This window comes from Oncorhynchus nerka, linkage group LG14 (assembly GCF_034236695.1).
Source record: "Oncorhynchus nerka isolate Pitt River linkage group LG14, Oner_Uvic_2.0, whole genome shotgun sequence".
NCBI lineage: Eukaryota > Metazoa > Chordata > Actinopteri > Salmoniformes > Salmonidae > Oncorhynchus > Oncorhynchus nerka.
The window spans coordinates 79,697,176-79,722,131 of record NC_088409.1 but is presented as its reverse complement, the minus strand read 5'-3'; the positions used below and the strand labels follow the sequence as shown (position 1 = coordinate 79,722,131).

Below are 24,956 nucleotides of genomic sequence, written 5' to 3'. Positions count from 1 at the left end.
TTCCCTCTTACTAGCTCTGACTTTGCTGATAGATTCTTTGTTGAGATAAAATTGACTTTTGATTTGATATTGAGTTAAACACTGCTGCATTGGACCTTTAATAAACAAAATACTTGACGAAATTGTTTTCTTTATCAGTTATTAAACACAAAATTGCCTGAACACACAGTATGTGTGGGACGTACCCATATTGTACACTGAAATGCACTGTAGGTGGCAGCATAGCCCACGACCAGTGGTAGGTTTCCAGGACAGTACACACGAAGAAGACATTGCAAAAGTCGACCTTTTCTTAACGGTGAGCTATATTTATATATAGCTAGTTAGCTATCTATCTCACATTCTGTAGAAAATCGTTTGTATAACATAAATTGTATTCCACTTGTATCTAATTGTAATCTGCATTAGGGAGCTGGATTTTATACTAGGCTAATCGGACTGGCTTGTTTCCTTTGTTTAGCTAGCTATCTGTTGTTAGCCAATGCTAAACTTAACTAGCTACAGTATGTGACAATGCCTAGCATCACTCATTGCCAACTAGCTAAGTTAGCCAACTATATTTTCTACATGGATAGCTGTAGACTTTTTAGCTAGCTCCTTATTTGTCTAAACTTGCCCATGGTCTGTGATCATCATAGTTATGGTGGGTAAAATGTAGTGATTAGAATGGTTTTGCTTTAGGTGGGACTCCTCTTCGCCATCAACATGTCGGGTAGTGGTCCAGCAGTGCGTGTCAGCATCGAGTCGTCCTGCGAGAAGCAGGTCCAGGAGGTGTCTTTGGATGGCATGGAGACATATGTCCCTCCCTTGTCTATGTCCCAGAACCTGGCCAAGCTAGCCCAGAGGATCGACTTTGGCCAGGGATCAGACTCCGATGAAGAGGGGGTGGAAACAGAGCCCAGGGACCCCCAGGAGTGGGGGAAGCAAGAGCCAGAGGAGGATGAAGGTATGTCACCCCATGGAAACATTGTGTTTGTCTTGTGATAGAAAAATTACACATTTACCTGATTTTGTTTGATATTAATATTTAACAAATATGAGGATATTTCTGTCCTGTTAGTGTCTGTGTTTTTATGGTCTCCACTCTAGTTCCCTGCAGAGATTGCTTGAGCTGACAAATGAGTTAAAGACAACATTGCATAGACAATAATGTGTTTTTCCTAGAGATAGCTTAGGAGTAGAACAATCTCTCATTGTCTCAAAATCATCTTTGCATCTAGGAAACTAAGCCAGGGTTTGGGTTAAGACAACAACCCACATGCAGATAACGACAGGATGAACTCAGAGTGGCTTATGATGCTCTTTGGTCTGCATGAGGGGGGTTGAACCAACCATGGCTGAGCATTGTTAGTGTCAGCAATATAAAGTACTCAGCATATGTGTGAAGGTTAGATTACTTGGTCCAACACTCAAGGCTGGGGGGGTCGACCAGCCTCATTATTGCAATAATTAATTGATATTAAATAAAGATGATTGTTTGAAGAAATGACCAAATCTCTCTCAGTACTGAATTTCCAACGACAGTCTACACCAGCTTCATTAATTGACTGTAAAGGTATTATTTCTGCCTTGGAGAGTTATTATGGAAAAACCTTATGTTCCTGAGACCATCTGATAGACATCTGTAGCACGGCTGCAATGATACCAATAGCACAATATGTTTTCCATGGCAAAAATGAAAACACAAAGCAGAACTAACTCTTTGGTCCTTTGAAAACCTGCTGTCTGTAAAACATTGTGTGCTATAGCTTGGAAAATAAATAAATATGACTGGATGACAACATTGACATTTGTTTCCAACATTAGGTCTGTTTTCCTAAAAAGTTAAATCCGCTTTGTGTTTTGTTTCCTTGCCACGATACTAATGAGTATCGCAATACTGGTATGTACCTGGCCCAAATCTGAAGCAACACTTATTATTTCTATTAACAGCTCTGAAGGGAGTTGATCTGAACAGAATGGTTGATTGATACTTGCTCCTCCTCCTTCCAGCCACAGTGAAGTTCCAGCCGTCCTTGTGGCCCTGGGACTCTGTGCGTAACAACCTCCGCAGCTCCCTGACAGAGATGTGTGTGCTATACGACGTCCTCAGCGTAGTCAAGGAGAAGAAGTACATGGCCCTGGACCCAGTGTCCCAGGACCCCTCAGCCGGAAAGGTAGGCCTAGCTAAGTGGCTTTACTCAGGACTTCAATCTTTTCAATGCATCTCAGTAGTCTTAAGTGGTTCTTTCTTCATTCTGTCTTCATTTGCACTGACGTGGAATAACTAAACTGATAATGAAAGCTAATTCCTGGTACACAATACACATCCAACACATTGCTTACTTTGATCTATCCTGTGTTTTGAGGTCACTGCAGATGAAGGAGATGAAGCCACATGACTATTTGACATGAACCTATTACCTCACTCTCTCTCCCCTGACCTCCCTACCTCACTCTCTCTCTCTTTCCCCTGACCTCCCTACCTCACTCTCTCTCTCTCTCCCCTGACCTCCCTACCTCACTCTCTCTCTCTCTCCCCTGACCTCCCTACCTCACTCTCTCTCCCCTGACCTCCCTACCTCACTCTCTCTCCCCTGACCTCCCTACCTCACTCCTTACTATAGACGCCACAGGTGTTCCAGCTCATCAGTAAGAAGAAGTCTTTGGCCACAGCAGCTCAGCTGCTCCTGAAGGGGGCAGATAAACTAAGCAAGTCAGTGGCAGAGAACCAGGAGAACCGGAGACAGAGAGACTTCAACTCAGAGCTGCTGCGGCTCCGCTCGCAGTGGAAACTACGCAAAGTAGGAGACAAGATCCTGGGAGACCTCAGCTACAGGAGCGCAGGTGTGGAGGCATTAACTCTGCTCAAATGTCTCATTTAGTGTCATTGTAGTATTTACCACCTTCTGCACATTCATTGTTTTTATGACATTATATAGCTAATTTCTAATGCCATGTATCTCTCTGCAGGATCCTTGTTTCCTCATGCCGGCACCTTTGAGGTGATAAAGAACACGGACATCGACCTGGACAAGAAGCTCCCGGAGGACTACTGTCCACTGAACGTCCAGATCCCCAGTGATCTGGAGGGATCAGCTTACATCAAAGTGAATAGATACTGCTCAGGGAACATACCTCATTGTGATAATGTTGATGTTCGGCCTGGCCTCTCAAACATTGTGTTGTCTTCCAGGTTTCAATCCAGAAACAAGCCCCTGACATAGGTGACCTAGGCACTGTGAGTCTGTTCAGGAGGCAGCCTAAAGCTAAAGCAGGCACTCAGCCGTGGCATGTGAAGCTGGAAGCTGCCCAGAATGTGCTGCTCTGTAAGGAGATTTTTGCCCAGCTGTCCCGGGAGGCGGTTCAGATCAAGTCCCAGATCCCCCACATCGTAGTCAAGAACCAGATCATTTCTCAACCCTTCCCAGGTGAGGACACTTCACAATGCTTTTAGGAGAGTTCTTGTAGCCTATGGAAAATGAATACTCCATGAAACCATGCATTTTGCTAAATCAATGTGTTTTTTTGCTGTTGTCTGTTACCTGGAGTAGTGCGTTCTAAGTGTCCAGAGATGCAGTAGCTGTTATTTTGCTGTTATTCACCCCTCGTCAGCTGTGCAGAGTCCTAATCTTAAGAGATTTCTGTATTACACCACTATTAAGGTTGTCTATCCTCCCTGCAGGTCTCCAGTTGTCCATTTCTCTGTGTCACTCCACTGGAGAGAAGAAGAACCAGAGGGCGTCACCAGAGAAACCTAAACCCGACGACCACCTCTACGTTTTAGAACACAACCTGCACCAACTCATGAGAGAGGTGGGTCCGCCAGTCTTTCTGGGTGGAGAATTCTGGCCATATAGTAATTATATTGTTGACCAAAGACGTACTCAGACAGATACTGACCAAACTAAGCCCTCCTTGTTTTATTTAACCTTGTACATATGCACATGTGTGTATCAATGCTGATTGTGTGAACTGTGATACATATTGATCAAATGCCCCGCCCTTCCCACCCACAGTTCCACAAGCAGACCCTGAGTTCGATAGTGATGCCCCATCCGGCTAGTGCCCCCTTTGGCCACAAAAGGCAGCGTATGGCAGGGCCCATGGCCTATGACAAGGCTGAGATCTCCAACCTGCAGCAGAATGAGGGCCTACTGGAGAAGATCATCAAACAGGCCAAACACATCTTCCTACGCAGCAGGTAGGCACAAAAACACCACATCAATGATAAGCTCATACTGTCATACTGTTTTATTTTTTTATAATATTCTTCTGTCAGGCTTGTTGTTTCACTCAAAGCACCCCTTATCTTTTTTTGTCAAATCACAAATCATGAAAATGTTTGCACAATGAAACAATATGTTACTGAATAAACATTTTACAGGACAGCAAATCAACATTGACTGCAAGTCCATCACTCGTGTCTGTTTCAGGACGGCGCGGACCATCGACAGCCTGGCCAGCCGTATAGAAGACCCCCAGATCCAGGCCCACTGGTCCAACATCAACGACGTGTACGAGTCCAGTGTCAAAGTCCTCATCACCTCCCAGGGTTACGAGCAGATCTGCAAGTAAGTTGAGCAGGAGCCACGCCAGAGCAACAGAGGCAGAGTACTGTTAAGGCCAGGAGGACTGGCTAGGCCAGAGCACTGTTAAAGCCAGGAGGACTGGCTAGGCCAGAACAACAGAGGCAGAGTACTGTTAAGGCCAGGAGGACTGGCTAGGCCAGAGCAACAGAGGCAGAGTACTGTTAAAGCCAGGAGGACTGGCTAGGCCAGAGCAACAGAGGCAGAGTACTGTTAAAGCCAGGAGGACTGGCTAGGCCAGAGCAACAGAGGCAGAATACTGTTAAAGCCAGGAGGACTGGCTAGGCCAGAGCAACAGAGGCAGAGTACTGTTAAAGCCAGGAGGACTGGCTAGGCCAGAGCAACAGAGGCAGAGTACTGTTAAAGCCAGGAGGACTGGCTAGGCCAGAGCAACAGAGGCAGAGTACTGTTAAAGCCAGGAGGACTGGCTAGGCCAGAGCAACAGAGGCAGAGTACTGTTAAAGCCAGGAGGATTGGCTAGGCCAGAGCAACAGAGGCAGAGTACTGTTAAAGCCAGGAGGACTGGCTAGGCCAGAGCAACAGAGGCAGAGTACTGTTAAAGCCAGGAGGATTGGCTAGGCCAGAGCAACAGAGGCAGAGTACTGTTAAAGCCAGGAGGACTGGCTAGGCCAGAGCAACAGAGGCAGAGTACTGTTAAAGCCAGGAGGACTGGCTAGGCCAGAGCAACAGAGGCAGAGTACTGTTAAAGCCAGGAGGATTGGCTAGGCCAGAGCAACAGAGGCAGAGTACTGTTAAAGCCAGGAGGACTGGCTAGGCCAGAGCAACAGAGGCAGAGTACTGTTAAAGCCAGGAGGATTGGCTAGGCCAGAGCAACAGAGGCAGAGTACTGTTAAAGCCAGGAGGACTGGCTAGGCCAGAGCAACAGAGGCAGAGTACTGTTAAAGCCAGGAGGACTGGCTAGGCCAGAGCAACAGAGGCAGAGTACTGTTAAAGCCAGGAGGACTGGCTAGGCCAGAGCAACAGAGGCAGAGTACTGTTAAAGCCAGGAGGATTGGCTAGGCCAGAGCAACAGAGGCAGAGTACTGTTAAAGCCAGGAGGACTGGCTAGGCCAGAGCAACAGAGGCAGAGTACTGTTAAAGCCAGGAGGATTGGCTAGGCCAGAGCAACAGAGGCAGAGTACTGTTAAAGCCAGGAGGACTGGCTAGGCCAGAGCAACAGAGGCAGAGTACTGTTAAAGCCAGGAGGACTGGCTAGGCCAGAGCAACAGAGGCAGAGTACTGTTAAAGCCAGGAGGATTGGCTAGGCCAGAGCAACAGAGGCAGAGTACTGTTAAAGCCAGGAGGACTGGCTAGGCCAGAGCAACAGAGGCAGAGTACTGTTAAAGCCAGGAGGATTGGCTAGGCCAGAGCAACAGAGGCAGAGAGTACTCTTTCTACATGGTTTAAGGGACAGTGTTTAGAGAATATACTTCTGGGCCAGGAAGTGTCAACATATCTTCTAGGCAAGTTGGTTAAGAAAAATATCTTATTTACAATGACGGCCTACACCGGCTAAACCCAGCTGACGCTGGGCCAATGGTGCGCCATCCTATGGGACTCCCAATCACGGCCGGTTGTAATACGGCCTCAATATACGGTGAGAATAAATTAAAGGGGGAAAAGTTAGCTTCCTTGCTGGAATAACAGAAGAAGAGGTTTCACCTTAATGAATTACCACCAATTTAATTGGGCAATTATTCAGCTTTTTCAACATTCGGTAGAAATAAAAAGTATTGTCTAGCAATAAACTTTGACCATGAAGAAAGAATGTTCCATGACCTTCTGTGTGGGTGTGTGCAGGTCTATCCAGCTGCAGCTGAACATAGGGGTTGAGCAGATACGAGTGGTGCACAGGGACGGCCGTGTCATCACACTCTCTCACCAGGAACAGGAGCTGCAGGACTTCCTTCTCTCCCAGGTCAAGGGACACAATGACTGCTGTCACATCACCGCCAACTGCTGTTTATGGACCCTGTATTACACTCAAGTATAGCTAGAAGCCAGCTATATATTCTAAAGTGCATAACATTTGCTAGACCTAGTTCTTCACTTGGCTTATTGCTCCAGGGAAACTTTTATTCAAATCAATTTCAAAGTATTGATGTAGCCTTTTTGTAGCTGCCTGTCTGAACCAGTGTGAGTAACGGTGTCCCCTGTGTCTCTGCCCTGGTACTACAGATGTCTCAGCACCAGGTCCATGCGGTACAGCAGCTGGCTAAGGTGATGGGTTGGCATGTTCTGAGCTTCAGTAACCATGTGGGCCTGGGCTCTGTGGAGAGCATCGGTAATGCCTCGGCCATCACTGTCGCCTCCTCCAACGGGGAATACGCCATCTCAGGTACCGTCTTCAATCAATCAATCAATCTGGCATATTGGATGGTATACACCTTAAACAACTAATTTAGTCTGAAAACTAATATAATGATTGGAATGACTGAAATGTATAAGATAATGGTAACATTTGTCCAAATGAATGTGATGCATCTTCTGCAGTGCGTAATGGTCCAGAGAGCGGCTGTAAGGTCCTGGTCCAGTTCCCACGCAGCCAAAGCAAGGAGCTGCCCAAGTCTGACGTCATCCAGGATGGGAAGTGGAACCACTTGCGAGGGCCCTACAAGGAGGTCCACTGGAGTAAGATGGAGGGACGCAACTTTGTCTACAAGATGGAGCTTCTCATGGCTGCCCTCACCCCCTGTCCTTAGGTCTGGCCACTATCACACTCTCTCTCTTGCTGTCTCTGATAGGATTCAGCACATAGAAAACAAACTTGGTCCACTTTTGTTGAAATCATGCATTGATGTTAGTATAATTGCTTGGACATTTGACTTACCCGTGTCGATGTAAAAAAAAATATATATTTCAAATGTTGTTACAGTAAAAAAAAACTCAGCTGTGAAAATAAATATATTATTTGTTTCCACTTGTCAGTGTGTTTCCTTACATAAAATAGCATGGGACTAATATCAGCTGTTGTGTGTACAGTAAAATAATACATGCAGCTCGTCTTGAGGCACGTAAGGTTGACAATCCTTCATCTGTTCCTGGAATCAGTAAACCGGTCATATTTACATGCTGTGGACGCTTAACATTAGTCTTTAATTTGAGCTCAGATTGGTTGTTGGGCAGTGTCATCTGGCTGTCTCATAGATCTTCATATCAGAGAGGTTGCAGGTCCGTTACATCATTCTCTGGAGAGAAAAACATGAGATTCAATGACACACAAACCAAGTACACACAAGAACAATTAAACTTGAGTCGTTGAATTACTAAATGTATCTATTACACCAAAAAGCATTCTAAAATAATTTACCTGGCATCTGCCGCCTCTGTCTCCATGCCTTGATCTGGCTGTAGGCTTTGTCCATGAGCCACATGGAGACCATGAGAAAGCCAGCCAGGGAGGCCAGCCCTACAGCAAACACTGCCAGGTACTGGAGGTCCTCATACAGAACCTCTACAACACAGGGAAGGAGAACACACCATGTTCATTCTCACTTCCACTAACTAGCTTACTCAGAAATGAAGGTCACTTGTACTGAACTACTTGTAAAGATACTGTTCATTAACACCATAAGGCCGCTACAGAAACCGTCTCCAGGACTGAGAGGAAAACAGTTCCATAAAGGGTTTCTTGTAAATGTCGGCTATGATGAAACACTAACACTGTAGCCTAAAGCAGAATGCCACATTGTCATACAGGCCTGCACCCACTATTCACTCACCTTCCACCTTCAAGACAAATCCTTCATCTTTGCTGCTCCCGGACAGTTCAGTCACAGTGATCACGTAGAAGCCGGCGTCCTGAATACGTAGGTCCGACAGTCCCATAGATCCATTAGTGTATGTGTGGACTCTGTCCATGTAGTCCTCTGATACATTGGTAAACCCACCAGGTTGCCACGCCCCAATGTCTCTGCCCAACCTGCCAGACATAAAGGTCCACTGTATGGTGGGAGTCCCAACACAGGCGATGTCTACAGAGAACAATACATCCTGTTGGACAGGCCTGGTCAGACTCTGCTGTGGAGACTGTATGGAGATGGCTCCGGCTGCCGGAGGACGTACATAGTGGAGGGAGGAAGGGAAAGAGAGGAACAGTGCTGGTTAATATATGATAGAGAGAACTTGATATATATGATTTGTATTTTAGAATCAGATAAATCAACATATTATGACCCACACACTGATGTTTTATTGAACATATTATTCCAAACACAGACTTTTACATTTATATTGGCCTATTTCATACTGATGGGGTTGCTGTCATCAAATTACTTTGAGATGGCTCATTGGCATGTGATTCTAGCGCTTCGCTCATCTCAAATCAAAGTTTATCGGTTGCGTATACAGATTTGCAGATGTTATCGCAGGTGCAGCGAAATGCTAGTGTTTCAAACTTCAGTTCAGTAATACCTAGAAAATACAAAACAATACACACGTTAACCCTCGCAAGGCTGCTGGCCCAGACAGCATCCCCAGCCACGTCCTCAGAGCATGTGCAGACCAGCTGGCTGGAGTGTTTACAGACATATTCAATCTCTCCCTATCCGTCTGTTGACCCCACGTGCTTCAAGATGTCCACCATTGTTTCCTGTACCCAGGAAAGCAAATGTAACTGAACTAAATGACGATCGGCCTGTAGCACTCACTTCTGTCGTCATGAAGTGCTTTGAGAGACTAGTCAAGGATCATATCACCTCTACCTTACCTGACACCCTAGACCCACAAAAATTTGCTTACCGCCCCAATAGATCCACAGACGATGCAATCGCCATCGCACTGCCCTATCCCATCTGTACAAGAGGAATACCTATGTAAGAATGTTGTTCATTGCTCAGCATTCAACACCATTTTTTATATTTTACCTTTATTTAACTAGGCAAGTCAGTTAAAGAACAAATTCTTATTTTCAATGACAGCCTTGGAACAAGTGGGTCAACTGCCTGTTCAGGGGCAAAATGACAGATTTGTACCTTGTCAGCTCGGGGGTTTGAACTTGCAACCTTCTGGTTACTAGTCCAACACTCTAACCACTAGGCTACCCTGCCGCCCCACCATAGTACCCTCCAAGTATATCATTAAGCTTAAGGACCTGGGTCTGAACCCCGCCCTGTGAAACTGGGTCCTGGACTTCCTGACAGGCCGCCCCTGGGTGGTGAAGGTAGGAAACAACACCTCCACTTCGCTGATCCTCAACAATGGGGCCCCACAAGAATGCATGCTTAGCCCCCTCCTGTACTCCCTGTTCACCCATGACCGCGTGGCCACGCACGCCTCCAACTCAATCATCAAGTTTGCAGACGTCACAACAGTAGTAGGCTTGATTACCAACAATGACGAGACATCGAGGAGGTGAGGGCCCTGGGAGTGTGGTGCCATGTAAATAACCTCTCACCCAACATCAACAAAACAAAGGAGATGATCATGGACTTCAGGAAACAGCAGAGTCAGTGTGCCGAAGGAGGCGCAACAGTGCCTTTTTAACCTCAGGAGGCTGAAGAAATTTGGCTTTGCACCTAAAACCCTCAAAAACTTTTACAGACGCACAATTGAGAGCATCCTGTCAGGCTGTATCACCGCCTGGTATGGAAACTGCACTGCCTGCAATTGCAGGCAGAGGGTGGTGCGGTCTGCCCATCGCAAACTACCTGCCCTCCAGGACACCTACGGCACCCGATGTCACAGGAATGCCAAAAAGATCATCAAGGACAACCACCACACAAGCCACTGCCTGTTCACCCTGTTATCATCCAGAAGGCTAGGTCAGTACAAGAGAGACTGAAAAACAGCTTCTGTCTCAAGGCCATCAGACTGTTAAATAGCCATCATTAGCAAAGGTTGCTGCCCTATATACATAGACTTGAAATCACTGGCCACTTTAATAATTGTAACACTAGTCATTTAAATAATGTTTACATATTTTGCATTACTCATCTCATATCTACAGTCGTGGCCAAAAGTTTTGAGAATGACACAATATTAATTTTCACAAAGTCTCCTGCCTCAGTTTGTATGATGGCAATTTGCATATAAACCAGAATGTTATGAAGAGTGATCAGATGAATTGCAATTAATTGCCTCTTTGCCATGCAAATGCAATGAATCTCCAAAAAACATTTCCACTGCATTTCAGCCCTGCCACAAAAGAACCAGCTGACATCATGTCAGTGATTCTCTCGTTAACACAGGTGTGAGTGTTGACGAGGACAAGGCTGGAGATCCCTCTGTCATGCTGATTGAATTCGAATAACAGACTGTAAGCTTCCAAAGGAGGGTGGTGCTTGGAATTATTGTTCTTCCTCTGTCAACCATGTTTACCTGCAAGGAAACACGTGCCGTCACCATTGCTTTGCACAAAAAGGGCTTCACAGGCAAGGATATTGCTGCCAGTAAGATTGCACCTAAATCAACCATTTATCAGATCGTCAAGAACTTCAAGGAGAGCGGTTCAATTGTTGTGAAGAAGGCTTCAGGGTGCCCAAGAAAGTCCAGCAAGCTCCAGGACCGTCTCCTAAAGTTGATTCAGCTGCGGGATCGGGGCACCACCAGTACAGAGCTTGCTCAGGAATGGCAGCAGGCAGGTGTGAATGCATCTGCACGCACAGTGAGGCGAAGACATTTTGAGGATGGCCTGATATCAAGAAGGGCAGCAAAGAAGCCACTTCTCTCCAGGAAAAAAATCAGGGACAGACTGATATTCTGCAAAAGGTACAGGGATTGGACTGCTGAGGACTGGGGTACAATCATTTTCTCTGATGAATTCCCTTTCCGATTGTTTGGGGCACGTGGAAAAAAGCTTGTCCGGAGAAGACAAGGTGAGCGCTACCATCAGTCCTGTGTCATGCCAACAGTAAAGCATCCTGAGACCATTCATGTGTGGGGTTGCTTCTCAGCCAAGGGAGTGGGCTCACTCACAAGTTTGCCTAAGAACACAGCCATGAATAAAGAATGGTACCAACACATCCTCAGAGAGCAATGGGGTATTATGTGTAGATTGATGAGGAACATTTTTCCCATCCATTTTAGAATAAGGCAAAATGTAACAAAATGTGGAAAAGGTCAAGGGGTCTGAATGCTTTCCGAATGCAATGTACCTATAAAGTGGGAAAAACAGTACAGTATGTAAACATTATTAAATGCAATTTTATAAGGTGCAGGTTAGTGTACCAGGTAGCCTGCTAGTAACAGTGAGGTTCAGGGCAGGGTGCTGGGTGAAGGATGGCTAGTGGTGACCTGGAGATAAAAGCAGTTTATCAGTCTCTCGGTCCCAGCTTTTGTACTGTCTTCACCTTCTAGATGGTAGTGGGTAAAATAGCCATGGCTTATGGCTGAGGTCCTTGATGGCCTTCCTGTGACACAAGGTGCTGTAGATGTCCTGGAGGGCATGCCGTTTGCCCCCGATGATGTGTTGGTCTGACCGTTCCAACCTCTGGAGAGCCCTGCGGTTGCGAATGGTGCAATTGCTGTACCAGGCAGTGATACATCCCGACAGGAGGCTCTTAATGGTGCATGTGTAGAAATTCATGAGGGTCTTAGGAGCCATGCCGAAATTCTTCAGCCTCCTGTGGTTGAAGAGGCGCTGTTGCACGTCCTTCACCACACTGTCTGTGTGAAGGGACCATTCTAGATCGTCAATGATGTGCACGCCTATAAGCCTGAAAGCTAAGTCATGTCCAAGTCAGTCTTGAGACCAGTAAGATGTTAGAAATGTTAGGAATTGAGAAATATATTATACTATAGAACAGGTTCCTCCAGGTACTGTGAACCTGCTGCGTCACTCTCTTTAATAACAGGTTGTCCTTAGTTTGTCTTCTTTGAAACTTGCCAAACAAGCTTATGGCTTCTGGAAAGAAATGCTGTCGGCATGCTCAACCCCACACCAACCAACGAGTCGGAGTCAGAGCCGGAGTCAGAGCCCAAGACTTTCCAGGTCTCTCCTCCACCCGCTACCCGGTCTGAGCCACCGAAGCCTCCCACCATTCACTCTGACAAATTGAAAACACTAGTCATTGGCGACTCCATTAACCGCAATATTAGACTTGAAAATAATTGTCCAGCAATCATATATTGTTTACCAGGGGGCAGGGTTACCGACGTAAAGGCTAGTCTGAAGAGTGTAGGTTATAGGCATATTGTTATCAATGTCGGCACCGACGATATTAGGATGAAACAGTCAGAGGTCACCAAGCGCAACAAAACTTTGGCGTGTACCTTAACTAGAAAGATGTGTTGGCATTGAGTAACTGTCTCTGGCCCCCTCCCAGTTAGGGGGAGTGATGAGCTCTACAGCAGAATAACACAACTCAAACTGTTTCCTGCCCCTCCCAAAATATAGAATTTTTACATAACTGTCCCTCTTCCTGGTACTCACCACCAACAGGACCAAGTCTGGCCTGCTGAGGAGTGACAGACTGGAGTGGTGCTCTCATCTTATCTATCATCATAGACAGGTCTCTAACTCCTCTCGCTCCACAATGAGATGGGTGCAGGCATCAGGGTGTTAGCCAGTCTGCCAGCTTAGTGGAGTCTGTTCCCAGCACAGTCAGTGTAGTCAGCTCAGTATTCCCCATTGAGACTGTCTGTGCCTCGATCTAGGTCGGGCAAAACTGAACATGGCGGTATTCACCTTAGCAATCTCACTGGAATAAAGACCTCCATTCCTGTCGTCATTATTGAAAGAGATTGTGTTAATAACTCACATCTCAAAATAGGACTACTTAATGTTAGATCCCTCACTTCAAAGGCAGTCATAGTCAATGAACTAATCACTATTCATATGATGTGATTGGCCCCGACTAAAACATGGCTCAAGCTTGATGAATTTACTGTGTTAAATGAGGCCTCTCCTCCTGGTTACACTAGTGACCATATCCCCTGAGCATCCTGCAAAGGTGGAGGTGTTGCATGAAAGCAAATTTCAATTTACAAAAAAAAAGTCTATGCAGCATTCTCAATCACTTTCTATAGCTACTGTTTACAGACCATCTGGGCCGTATACAGCGCTCCACACTGAGTTCCCTGAATTCCTATCGGACCTTGTAGTCATGGCAGATAATGTTCACATTTTTTGTGACTTCAATATTCACATGGAGAAGTCCACAGACCCACTCCAAAAGGCTTTTGAGCCACCATCGACTCAGTGGGTTTTGTCCAACATGTCTTCGGACCTACGCATTGTCACAATCATACCCTGGATTTAGTTTTGTCCCATGGAATATATATTTTTCCTCATAATCCTGGACTATAGGACCAGCATTTTATTAGGTTTGCAATCGCAACAAATAATTAGCTCAGACCACAACCAAGGATTATTAAAACCCTTGCTATACATTCCTAAATGCCCTTCCAGACTCCTTCCACCTACCCAAGGACGCCAGAGTACAAAAATCAGTTAACCACCTAACCAAGGATCTAAACTTAACCTCGCGAAATACCCTCTCCTGTGCCCAAGAACACAAAGGCAACCTGCCTAAATGACTACAGACCCGTAGCACTCATGTCCGTAGCCATGAAGTGCTTTGAAAGGCTGGTAATGGCTCACATCAACACCATTATCCCAGAAACCCTAGACCCACTCCAATTTGCATACCGCCCAAACACATCCACAGATGATGCAATCTCTATTGCACTCCACACTGCCCTTTCCCACCTGGACAAAAGAAACACCTATGTGAGAATGCTGTTCATTGACTACAGGTCAGCGTTCAACACCATAGTACCCTCAAAGTTAATCACCAAGCTAAGGATCCTGGGATTAAACACCTCCCTCTGCAACTGGACCCTGGACTTCCTGACAGGCCGCCACCAGGTGGTGAGGGTAGGTAGCAACACATCTGCCACGCTGATCCTCAACACTGGAGCTCCCCAGGGGTGCGTGCTCAGTCCTCTCCTGTACTCCCTGTTCACCCACGACTGCATAGCCAGGCACGACTCCAATACCATCATTAAGTTTGCTGATGACACAACAGTGGTAGGCCTGATCACCGACAACAACGAGATAGCCTATAGGGAGGAGGTCAGAGACCTGGCCGGGTGGTGCCAGAACAACAACCTATCCCTCAACGTAACCAAGACTAAGGAGATGATTGTGGACTACAGGAAAAGGAGCACTGAGCACGTCCCCATTCTCATCGACGGGGCTGTAGTGGAGCAGGTTGAGAGCTTCAAATTCCTTGGTGTCCACATCAACAACAAACTAGATTGGTTCAAACACACCAAGACAGTCGTGAAGAGGGCACGACAAAGCCTATTCCCCCTCAGGAAACTAAAAAGATTTTGCATGGGTCCTGAGATCCTCAAAAGGTTCTACAGCTGCAACATCGAGAGCATCCTGACAGGTTGCATCACTGCCTGGTACGGCAATTGCTCGGTCTCCGACACTTCAGAGGGTAGTGCCTACGGCCCAGTACATCACCGGGGCAAAGCTGCCTGCCATCCAGGACTTCTACACCAGGCGGTGTCAGAGGAAGGCTCTAAAAATTGTCAAAGACCCCAGCCACAGACTGTTATCTCTACTACCGCATGGCAAGCGGTGCCGGAGTGCCAAATCTAGGACAAAAAGGCTTCGCAGCAGTTTTTACCCCCAAACCATAAGACTCCTGAACAGGTAACCAAATCGTTACCCGGACTATTTGCATTGTGTGACCCCCCCAACCCCTCTTTTACGCTGCTGCTACTCTCTGTTTATCTTATATGCATAGTCATTTTAACTATACATTCATGTACATACTACCTAAATGGCCCAGCCAACCAGTGCTCCCGCACATTGGCTAACCGGGCTATCTGCATTGTGTCCCACAACCCGCCAACCCCTCTTTTTACGCTTCTGCTACTCTCTGTTCATCATATATGCATAGTCGCTTTAACGATATCTACATGTACATACTACCTCAATAAGCCTGACTAACAGGTGTCTGTATATAGCTTGCTAATTTTTCAAATGTCTTTTTACTGTTGTTTTATTTCTCTACTTACCTACAGACACACACACACACATACTGTACCTTTTTTCGCACCATTGGTTAGAGCCTGTATGTAAGCATTTCACTGTAAGGTCTACACCTGTTGGATTCGGCGCACGTGACAAATAAACTTTGATTTGATTTGAGATGCCGTTACATTGCTAAAAACAAAAACATTTGTCCCAAGAAACTAGCTCCCTGATATACAGAAAATACCCAAGCCCTGAAGCAAGCTTCCAGAAAATTGGAACGCAAATAGCTCTCCAACAAATTGGAATTCTTCCAACTAGCTTGGATACTCTGACAAGTTCTTGCCTGCTTTAGATCTTATCTGACAGGAAGATATCAGTTCGTTTATGTGGATGGTTTCGGTGTTGCTCAAAGTTCCATTTAAGAACCACTACTGTTTTCACTGAGTGTATAAAACATTAGGAACACCTTCCTAATATTGAGTTGCACACTCTTTTGCCCTTAGAACAGCCTCAATTCATCAGTGCATGGACTCTACGAAAGCGTTCCACAGGGATGCTGGCCCATGTTGACTCAAATGCTTCCCACAGTTGTGTCAAGTCGGCTGGATGTTCTTTGGGTGGTGGACCATTCTTGATACACACGGGAGACTGTTGAGCATGAAGACCCAGCAGCATTGCAGTTCTTGACACATTCAAACCAGTGCGCCTGGCACCTACTACCACACCCCGTTTAAAGGCACATAAACTTTTGTCTTGCCCATTCAACTTCTGAATGGCACACATACACAATCCATGTCTCAATTGTCTCAAGGCTTAAAAGTCCTTCTTTAACCTGTCTCCTCCCCATCTACACTGATTGAAGTGGATTTCACAAGTGACATCAATAAGGGATAATAGCTTTCACCTGGATTCACCTGCCATGGAAAGAGCAGGTGTTCCTAATGTTTGGGACACTCAGTGTATACCTCTTAGGGATGTCATTCGGAAACACAATGTTAACTTTCACTGCTATGCAGATGACACTTTGATGAAACATGGTGAATCCCCAAAATTGCCTACCTTGAAAACCTGTGTTTCAGACATATGGAAGTGAATGGCGGCAAATGTTTTTACTTTTAAACTTGGACCAAATAGAGATGCTAGCTCTAGGTCTCAAGAAACAAAGCGATCTTCTGTTTGATCTGACAATTAATCTCAATGGTTGTACAGTTGTATCAAAATAAAACTGTGAGGGCCTCCCGGGTGGCGCAGTGGTCTAGGGCACTGCATTGCAGTGCTAGCTGTGCCACCAGAGACTCTGGGTTTGCGCCCAGGCTCTGTCGCAGCCGGCTGTGACCTGGAGATCCGTGGGTCGACGCGCAATTGGCATAGCGTCGCCTGGGTTAGGGAGGGTTTGGCCGGTAGGGATATCCTTGTCTCATTGCACACTAGCGACTCCTGTGGCAGGCTGGGCACAGTGCATGATAACCAGATTGCTAGGTGCAGAGTGTTTCCTCCGACACATTGGTGCAGCTGGCTTCCGGGTTGGATGCGCACTGTGTTAAGAAGCAGTGCGGCTTGGTTGGGTTGTGTTTCGGAGGACGCATGGCTTTCAACCTTCGTCTCTCCCGAGCCCGTACGGGAGTTGTAGCGATGAGACAAGATAGTAATTACTAACAATTGGATACCATGAAATTGGGGAGAAACGGGGGTAAAATTCAAATAAATAAATAAAACTGTAAAGGACCAAGAGCAGCTTTTTTCCATCTTCAAACCATTGCAAACATCTTTTACTTTTTGTCAGAAAATTACGCAGAAATGCCAATCCATGCTTTTGTCACATCGAGATTAGAATTCTGCAAAGCTCTACTCCCTGGCTACCCGGATAAAGCACTAAATCAACTTCAGCTAGTGCTTAATACAGCCGCTAGAATCTTGACTGTTAAGGCTAGGGCTGATTTCAAGCTTTTACTGCTAACCTACAAAGCATTACATACACGTACCCCACGGTCATGCAGGCCTCCTTATTGTTCCTAGAATAATTAAGCAAACAGCTGGAGGCAGGGCTTTCTCCAATATACTTTTTATGGAATTCCTATCTATGTGAGAGAGACAGACTCGGTCTTGACCTTTAAGTTTCAGTAGTTTCATTTCTTCAGTAGGTCATATGACTGAGTATAGTCTGGCCCATGGGGTGCGAAGGTGAACTGCAAAGCACTGGAGTGATGAACCACCCTTGCTGTCTCTGCCTGGCCGGCTCCCCTCTCTCCACTGGGATTCTCTGTCTCTTACCATACTACGGGGGCTGAGTCACTGACTTGCTAGTGCTCTCTCATGCCATCCCTATGAGGGGTGCATCACGTCGTGCCAGGCCTTTTTTGCTATACTCGAATGGTCAGGTTTTGTGCCCACTCAGGCTCGTGCGGTGGGGGAGATCTTCATTTCTGCTGTTCTGCCTGCGGCTATGGAACCCCGACCTGTTCACCGGACGTGGTACCTTGTCCTGGACCTGCTGTTTCGACCCTCCCTCTTTCGCTCTCTCTCTCTCTCTCTCTCTCTGTCTCTCTCTCTCCCTACCGCACCTCATTTTTCAACCTCTGAATGCTCTGAATGCCAACTGACATTTACTCCTGAGGTGCTGACCTGTTGCAACCTCTATAACCACTGTGATTATTATTTGACCCTTCAGGTCATTTATGAACGTTTGAACATCTTGAAGAACAATCTGGCCTAAATGGCCATGTACTCTTAAAATCTGCACCGTTATCAGCCAGAAGAGGACTGGCCAATCCTCAGAGCCTGGTTCCTCTATAGGTTTCTTCCTAGGTTCCTGCCTTTCTAGGGAGTTTTTCCTATCCATCGTGCTTCTACATCTGCATTGCTTGCTTTTTGGAGTTTTAGGCTGGGTTTCAGTATAAGCACTCTGCTGATGTAAAAAGGGCTTTATAAATACATTTGATTGATTGATTGATGGGTTTTGAATTACCCACATGGCTACTTGCTTTCGGTTGTTTTATCATGTAAGATGTGTTGCAATCAATGTGAATTACTGACTCAGACGCACCAGTCCAACTAAAGGTGTGTGTGTACACAAGATGAAGCGTGCACTCAAGATGAAGCATGCACAACTAATTTTGTTACAGTGTGGAGAGAAACATTTGGCTGCCAGAAGAATGTCTTGACACCATCATTCCATATCAAAGTTTTGGTGAATTAACAAACCACTGTGTGTCTAACTGTACTATTATTCTGATACACCGGTACAAACCACATCAGAGCAAATGTTGGAGAATACTCAAAGTTAGTCAACTGATACCAGAAGAAAGTTTCTTCTGCAAGTGATTGGCATACATCATACACCCTGAGGCAAACATAGGCATGCCCTTAAACACACAAGTACTCACCTATTTAAACACATTCAAATCAGTATTTCCATATATGAATACATGCTGACAGAAGTGTTTCCATGTATGGGTAGGATACATACCTAGGTGGCACACATACAATGTGAGGCTGAGGAAAAGAGCGACTTCCTGTGCGTCCCAGAGCCGCAAAGGCCACATTAGATCCCCAGGTCCATATATTCTCACCAGTACGGAGTGTCTACTGGGTCATTTCGCATTCTGGAGCATTCGCTTTACTCTTCTCTGAAAGTCCATTCTTTCCTGTGTTTCTCCTTCCTTTTTATTCTCAGTGTATTGTTAATGTTTTACTCTGGTGGAAAACATCTCTCTTTTGTTGGTGATGTTCTCTTCTGTCCTTCTCAGTTCTGTGCTCTCTGGCTACCTAAGCTGCTCTGCCTGTGCAACGGCAGCTCACCTATCAGACAGGATCGGGAGGAGATTACTGTGTATACATTCAAACTAACAGAGAGAAAGACAGAGAGAGAGAGAGAGAGAGAGAGAGAGAGAGAGAGAGAGAGAGAGAGAGAGAGAGAGAGAGAGAGGGAGGGAGGGAGGGAGGGAGGAGGGAGGGAGGAGGGAGGGAGGGAGGGAGGGAGGGAGGGAGGGAGGGAGGGAGGGAGGGAGGGAGGGAGGGAGGGAGGCAATAACAGAGTAAACACACATGCAGACACACACTCATGCAGAAACACACACACACACACAGAGACACACCTGTACTGCCACCCTGTACTGTCTCCCTGTACGCACCACCGTGGGATGAATAACTGGTATTCGAGTTTGGACACACCTTGCTGAGCAGGCCAGACAGGAAGGAGTGTCTATTCATAGATCTATTCTAAGAGGACTGCACCTCTCTATGATGACCACATGAATAAAAGTTGCAATGTAGTAAATCACAAATCGTCTTTGCCTATTGGCCGCCTGGTCACTGTTGCAATAGCTTAGAATACTAAGTATTTTCTTTCCTCAAAATGTGTTTTGTTTAGTCAAGGATCAATGTAAGAACTGTGATCCTTCTGTTTTAGTCTGCAGTCAGCCTTTCTCCTATCTAAAGGGTTTTGGTGTAACACTGTATTATGTATGAATTGGATTAGATGAGTCGTGGTTTTTGTGTCACTTATTCAACCACTCCCAATCAATGTACAGAAGTAGGATCTTAATTTGCATTGCAGGAAATACAAAAACTTGTAGTGTATTCAAAGTTTAAAAAGGATTCTTAAGTTTGTATATTCCACTTAAACATTTTTTTGGGGGTAGACCTGTCTACTTTTGGGGTGAGGACCAATGACTGCATATGATTGGACAAAGCCATCGACACCATTCATTCCTATGTGAAGAATCAATAGAGCTCGTCAACTTGTAGTCCTAAAGCCCGGGAATGAGTTCTCTCTGGTTCATTCAGCCATCCTATGGGGAAAGAATAGGGTTTTGAGATAAACGTTGAAAAGGTATGTGGTAAACACAGGCTTAGGAGATCTTATATGTTTTGTACTATGAGATAATATCAGTTAGTTAACATGATCTTTATAAATTATGAAGTCTTTATGTGCTTTTTAAATGACACAAATGCTTAAAAATTCACAAATTGTTGTGTAGCTGATGAAGATTATCTCATAGAAAAAAACCTGTGTTTACCACAGACCTTATTTTCGGTGTTTATCCAAAAACCCTACAAAAATACCATTCATTTCCGCATAAACTTTGTCCAACGAACCATTGCGGAGGTACATGAAGATTCACATTTTTCAATTCACTTTAATGGCTGTGTCCTCTTTTCTGCTAACAATGCCTGCAGTACCGGGATTTTTAAATCGGCTTTGAACTCACATGGCTTCAATGAGAGTGGGCAGTAGTTCTCCCCTGGTGAGGACGTAACCTTGACTGGTAGACAAGAGAGCTGGCGTTATTGAACATAATGCCAACATGACTATATTTGACCTGAAGGGGGCACTGTTAACCACTGCCACTACTCAGTTCCACACAAATCAGCATGTGATGTGCTGTAAAGTGATTTGGTTTCAAAGGGCATTTTGGGTCCCTTCAATTTCATTAAAATGTTTATTTAACCTTTATTTAACTAGGCAAGTCAGTTAAGAACAAATTCGTATTTACAATGACAGCCTACCGGGGGAACAGTGGGTTAACTGCCTTGCCTTGTTCAGGAGCAGAACAACATATTTTTACCTTGTCAGCTCGGGGATTCGATCCAGCAACGCTCCAACCACTAGGGTACCTGCCACCCCAATTAAATATAGGTAAACATGTAGTAGTTGTTCTAGCAGCCTTGACCCAACTGCAACTATAAGGCAATGTGAGATGGAAAGGTTGGAGAGGTTTCATCAAAGGTAACTTTACTCCCTACCAGCTACTAGTCTTAGCAAGGCCATGCAAACCTTAACCTTATGTGAGATATTTCCATGAAGTCTTTGAAAAACAGATGTATTCCTTAGTAGCCTATTGGTTGTAATGCTGTATGTCATCTGTGTCATACATTCCTACAGACACAGACTGGCAGTTCTGGCAAATGCCAGATGGGCTGATCGATCTGTAGCACAATGGGCCTGTTTAAGTTGGTGTTTTTGCACATATGTATAATTATTTGGCTAATAATGGGGCATCTGGAGGAAAAATGGGCCGGTGTGTTAGAAATGCCTAATTTCTGGTCCCAGTTGGTCCCTGCTTACCAATATGAAAACTTCTGAAAGTAATGCATTTTTAAGATAATGAATAGGACTATGCTTGTGAAGTTCTATTCATTTAGTTGTTTGGACTGTAATGAAAGAATGCAGTCCAACTGGTTAGGTTATTTAACCAGGTTATTTCCTGGTTATTTCCCAGCAATGGGGACAACACTCTATTGTCTGATTTGCATGCCCAGATGCTGATGCCAGATCCACTGGCAAGAATGCATTCTTAGAACATAGAGAGGACTGAAAAACCACTTCACCAGTCCCTCCACTGACGTTGCTCCTCCTCCTTGTCTCGCTGCATTGCTTGAATTTGTCTTAGAAAACGAAGGGGGAAGGAATGCATTTAATGTAAGCGCACAATGAAATAAACTAGTCTGTTTAGGTGAGTACTCAGTACAGTGCAAGGTGTATCAGTACAAACGCCGTACCTGTACATTACTCCTTCACACTACTGGACAACATGAGGACCCTGCTACTGACAACCGTGCTGCTGGTGCTGCTCTGTAACACTCAAGGTGAGCAAACGTAATAAATATAGACTGGTTTATAAATATGATAGATGCAACTCTTGGTTGAGGTGTGCTTTAAAAAAACTCCATTTCAGGTCCAGGGCAAAATGATTCATATGTAGCCTACGTTGCATGATGTTGTTGAACTATGTTTGTTCGGGGAAAAGTTTGATCTTATAATAACAGTGAAGGATCTTCAACAACTTAGTAAGGAATGAAAATGCTCACACTCCTCTTGATAGACTTACAACTAACTTTCTCAATGCCAATTTATTTATTTGCAGTGGTGTAAAGTACTTAAGTAAAACATATTTAAGTACTACTTAAGTTGTTTTTGGGGTATCTGTACTTTTCTTAACTGTTTATATTTTTGAAAACTTTTACTTTTACTCCATACATTTTCCCCGCCACCCAAAAGTACCAGTTACATTTTGAAAGCTTAAGATATGAAAATGGTCCAATTCACACACTTATCAAGAGAACATCCCTGGTCATCTACTGCCTCTTATCTGGCAGACTCACTAAACACAAATGCTTTGTTTGTACATGATGTATGAGTGTTGAAGTGTGCCCCTGGCTATCCCTCAATTAAATCAACAAAAAATCGTGCCATCTGGTTTGCTTAATATAAGGAATTTGAAATTATTTATACTTTTACTTTTGTAACTTAAGTATATTTTAGCAATTACATTTACTTTTGCTACTGAAACATATTTAAAACCAAATACTTTTAGACTTTTACTCAAGTAGTATTTTACTAGATGTCTTTCACTTTTATTTTTTGTCATTTTCTATTAAGGTATCTTTACTTTTACTCAAGTATGACAATTGGGTACTTTTTCCACCACTGTTTTTTGATAAGCTAATGATGATCCACACTTTAAGAATCCTATCATCACTTCTGCTCTAAATGTGAATTTCTCCACAGTGCTCACACTCAGGTGTTACACCTGTGAAGAGGATGATGCTGACTGCAAGCAAGAGACAGAATGTCCACCATCGAGCATGTACTGCAGAACTGTGGTGACTGGTAAATATTCCACTTGTCTTCTTTCAGTCAGTCCTTTCAATCTGTATCAAAAATATTGATGTATTATTAATCAACTGAGCGGAATAATCATCTGTAATTTGCTCAAACATTTTCTACTTCCTTCTTTTCCTTCACAGCGGACACAGTGACTCGTACCTGCGAGGAGATGTGTGTCTCGGGTGTCAACGCCTACTGTTGCCAGGGTGACTTGTGTGAGAACTGACATGATCCATGGAGAACCATCACCACTGACTACACACCTTCTGTTTAGATACAGTTGAATGTTGTGTGGGAAATACTTTAGAATATGGGATACATTATAACCTTTCAATGAATTACATTTACATTTTAGTGATTTAGCAGACACTCTTATCCAGAGCGACTTAGTTAGTGCATTCATCTCAAGATAGCTAGTTGAGACAACCCATATCACAGTCATAGTAAGTACATTTTTCCTCAATAAAGAAGTTATCAGCAAAGTCAGTGCTATTGTTTGTGATAATCTTTAAAAAAGGCAATATTATACTTTCTGTCGCGCAAAACAATCTAGCCCTTTGAACGACTCTCAACTGTTTCTGCTGTCCTTCAAAGCAGTAACAGTAATGAGGATTTCCAATGCCTGAGCTGTGATTCTAGTGTAGCCTCTCCTAGTCTCCTCTCTCTCCGGATGCTCCTGAGTGGGTCATGCTGGCTCATGGCCTTCTGCTGGGATGTGGGTCACCAGACGGGGACAATGCTGGCCTGTCGTGGCCGTATGCATCTGGGCAGGCAGGATTATCTAAATCCCTCCAATGAGGGGGAGTTATGGAGAACCTGTACCACTCACCTGGCATCTCAACCCCACTCTCCTCCGAAAAAAAGTATGCTTGATCAGTGTGTAGATTGCTTTTGTTTTCGAGAGATTAGAAACAAAGAAAATGACAGTTTTAGGGTGAGAAAAGAGGAAGACTTTACACATATAGAATCATCTTATTGTGCATAACTGTAGATAAGGCAAATGTTTAAATGTCATCACTCAGCACAGGTCAGTGCCAGCTGGGCTCAGACGTTAATTCAACGTTTATTCCATGTTGGTTCAACGTCATTTCATTGAAATGACGTGGAAACAACGTTGATTCAACCAGTGTGTGCCCAGTGGGTGGGCTGTGGCTGGTCATCTAAATCAAACAGGCAAATATGTGTCACATCTAGATATGTATTTATCTTCCAACCATTATTTCCTTTTTCATTAGAGCTCCACATTTGAGGATTTGTGGGTGTTAGAGAGCCAACCTTCATTCCTTTACACATCATGTGAAAGGTGTTTCATTCAAACATCTTAAAGGGGTCAGCATAACACACACATTCTATGAACAAAAGAGAACATGTTATCCCAGAAACCCTCTGATCTTACAATGCACTTTTATAGTTGCCCAGAAAAGGCAGAAACTGATTTACAGTTTACAGAAACAGCACTGAAACTAATTAGTGGAAACAATACGTTATGATATGAATGTCATGTTTGGCATTCAACCAAATTAACTACATGTAATACAAATACATTTTGAATGAAGCAATGATTAAATGATTTGTTCCTTTACCCTTTGTGATCCAACAACTATATCACATGCTGACATTTAGCAGCCTGGTATACAGCTCCACATTATGGTTTTAGTCTCTATTTTGAGTCATAAGACACTGTTATTAAGCAGGTTTTATGATAAACCCAGTTGCATAACTTACAGTGATGAACAAAAGCCACTAGAATCAGCATAACCTTTATTTTAACAGGGAAGACATATTGAGACCAAGGTCTCTTTTACAAATGCTGTATATACAGTGCATTCAGAAAGTATTCAGACCC

General features: G+C 44.6%; 3 protein-coding genes across 3 annotated transcripts; 2 read left to right on the top strand and 1 right to left on the bottom strand.

Moving 5' to 3' along the window:
* Positions 1 to 223: 223 nt before the first annotated feature.
* LOC115141951 (mediator of RNA polymerase II transcription subunit 17) lies at positions 224 to 7,484 on the top strand. Its single transcript, XM_029681379.2, has 12 exons — positions 224 to 298; positions 682 to 946; positions 1,993 to 2,156; positions 2,607 to 2,826; positions 2,953 to 3,089; positions 3,176 to 3,410; positions 3,665 to 3,795; positions 3,999 to 4,183; positions 4,416 to 4,553; positions 6,369 to 6,486; positions 6,747 to 6,906; positions 7,062 to 7,484. Exons 2-12 carry the CDS (start codon positions 706 to 708, stop codon positions 7,268 to 7,270), a joined length of 1,938 nt encoding a protein of 645 aa, XP_029537239.1. The 5' UTR covers positions 224 to 298; positions 682 to 705; the 3' UTR covers positions 7,271 to 7,484.
* LOC115141952 (V-set and transmembrane domain-containing protein 5-like) lies at positions 7,478 to 19,312 on the bottom strand. Its single transcript, XM_029681380.2, has 4 exons — positions 18,968 to 19,312; positions 8,291 to 8,617; positions 7,879 to 8,022; positions 7,478 to 7,756 (listed from the first exon to the last, which is right to left on the bottom strand). The coding sequence occupies exons 1-4, from the start codon at positions 19,041 to 19,043 to the stop codon at positions 7,725 to 7,727; spliced, it is 579 nt and encodes a 192-aa protein (XP_029537240.1). The 5' UTR covers positions 19,044 to 19,312; the 3' UTR covers positions 7,478 to 7,724.
* A 2,535-nt stretch (positions 19,313 to 21,847) lies between these two features.
* LOC115142204 (short neurotoxin 7-like) lies at positions 21,848 to 23,596 on the top strand. The gene is made up of 3 exons (XM_029681662.2): positions 21,848 to 22,089; positions 23,012 to 23,113; positions 23,251 to 23,596. The coding sequence occupies exons 1-3, from the start codon at positions 22,035 to 22,037 to the stop codon at positions 23,334 to 23,336; spliced, it is 243 nt and encodes an 80-aa protein (XP_029537522.1). The 5' UTR covers positions 21,848 to 22,034; the 3' UTR covers positions 23,337 to 23,596.
* The last annotated feature ends 1,360 nt before the right edge of the window (positions 23,597 to 24,956 follow it).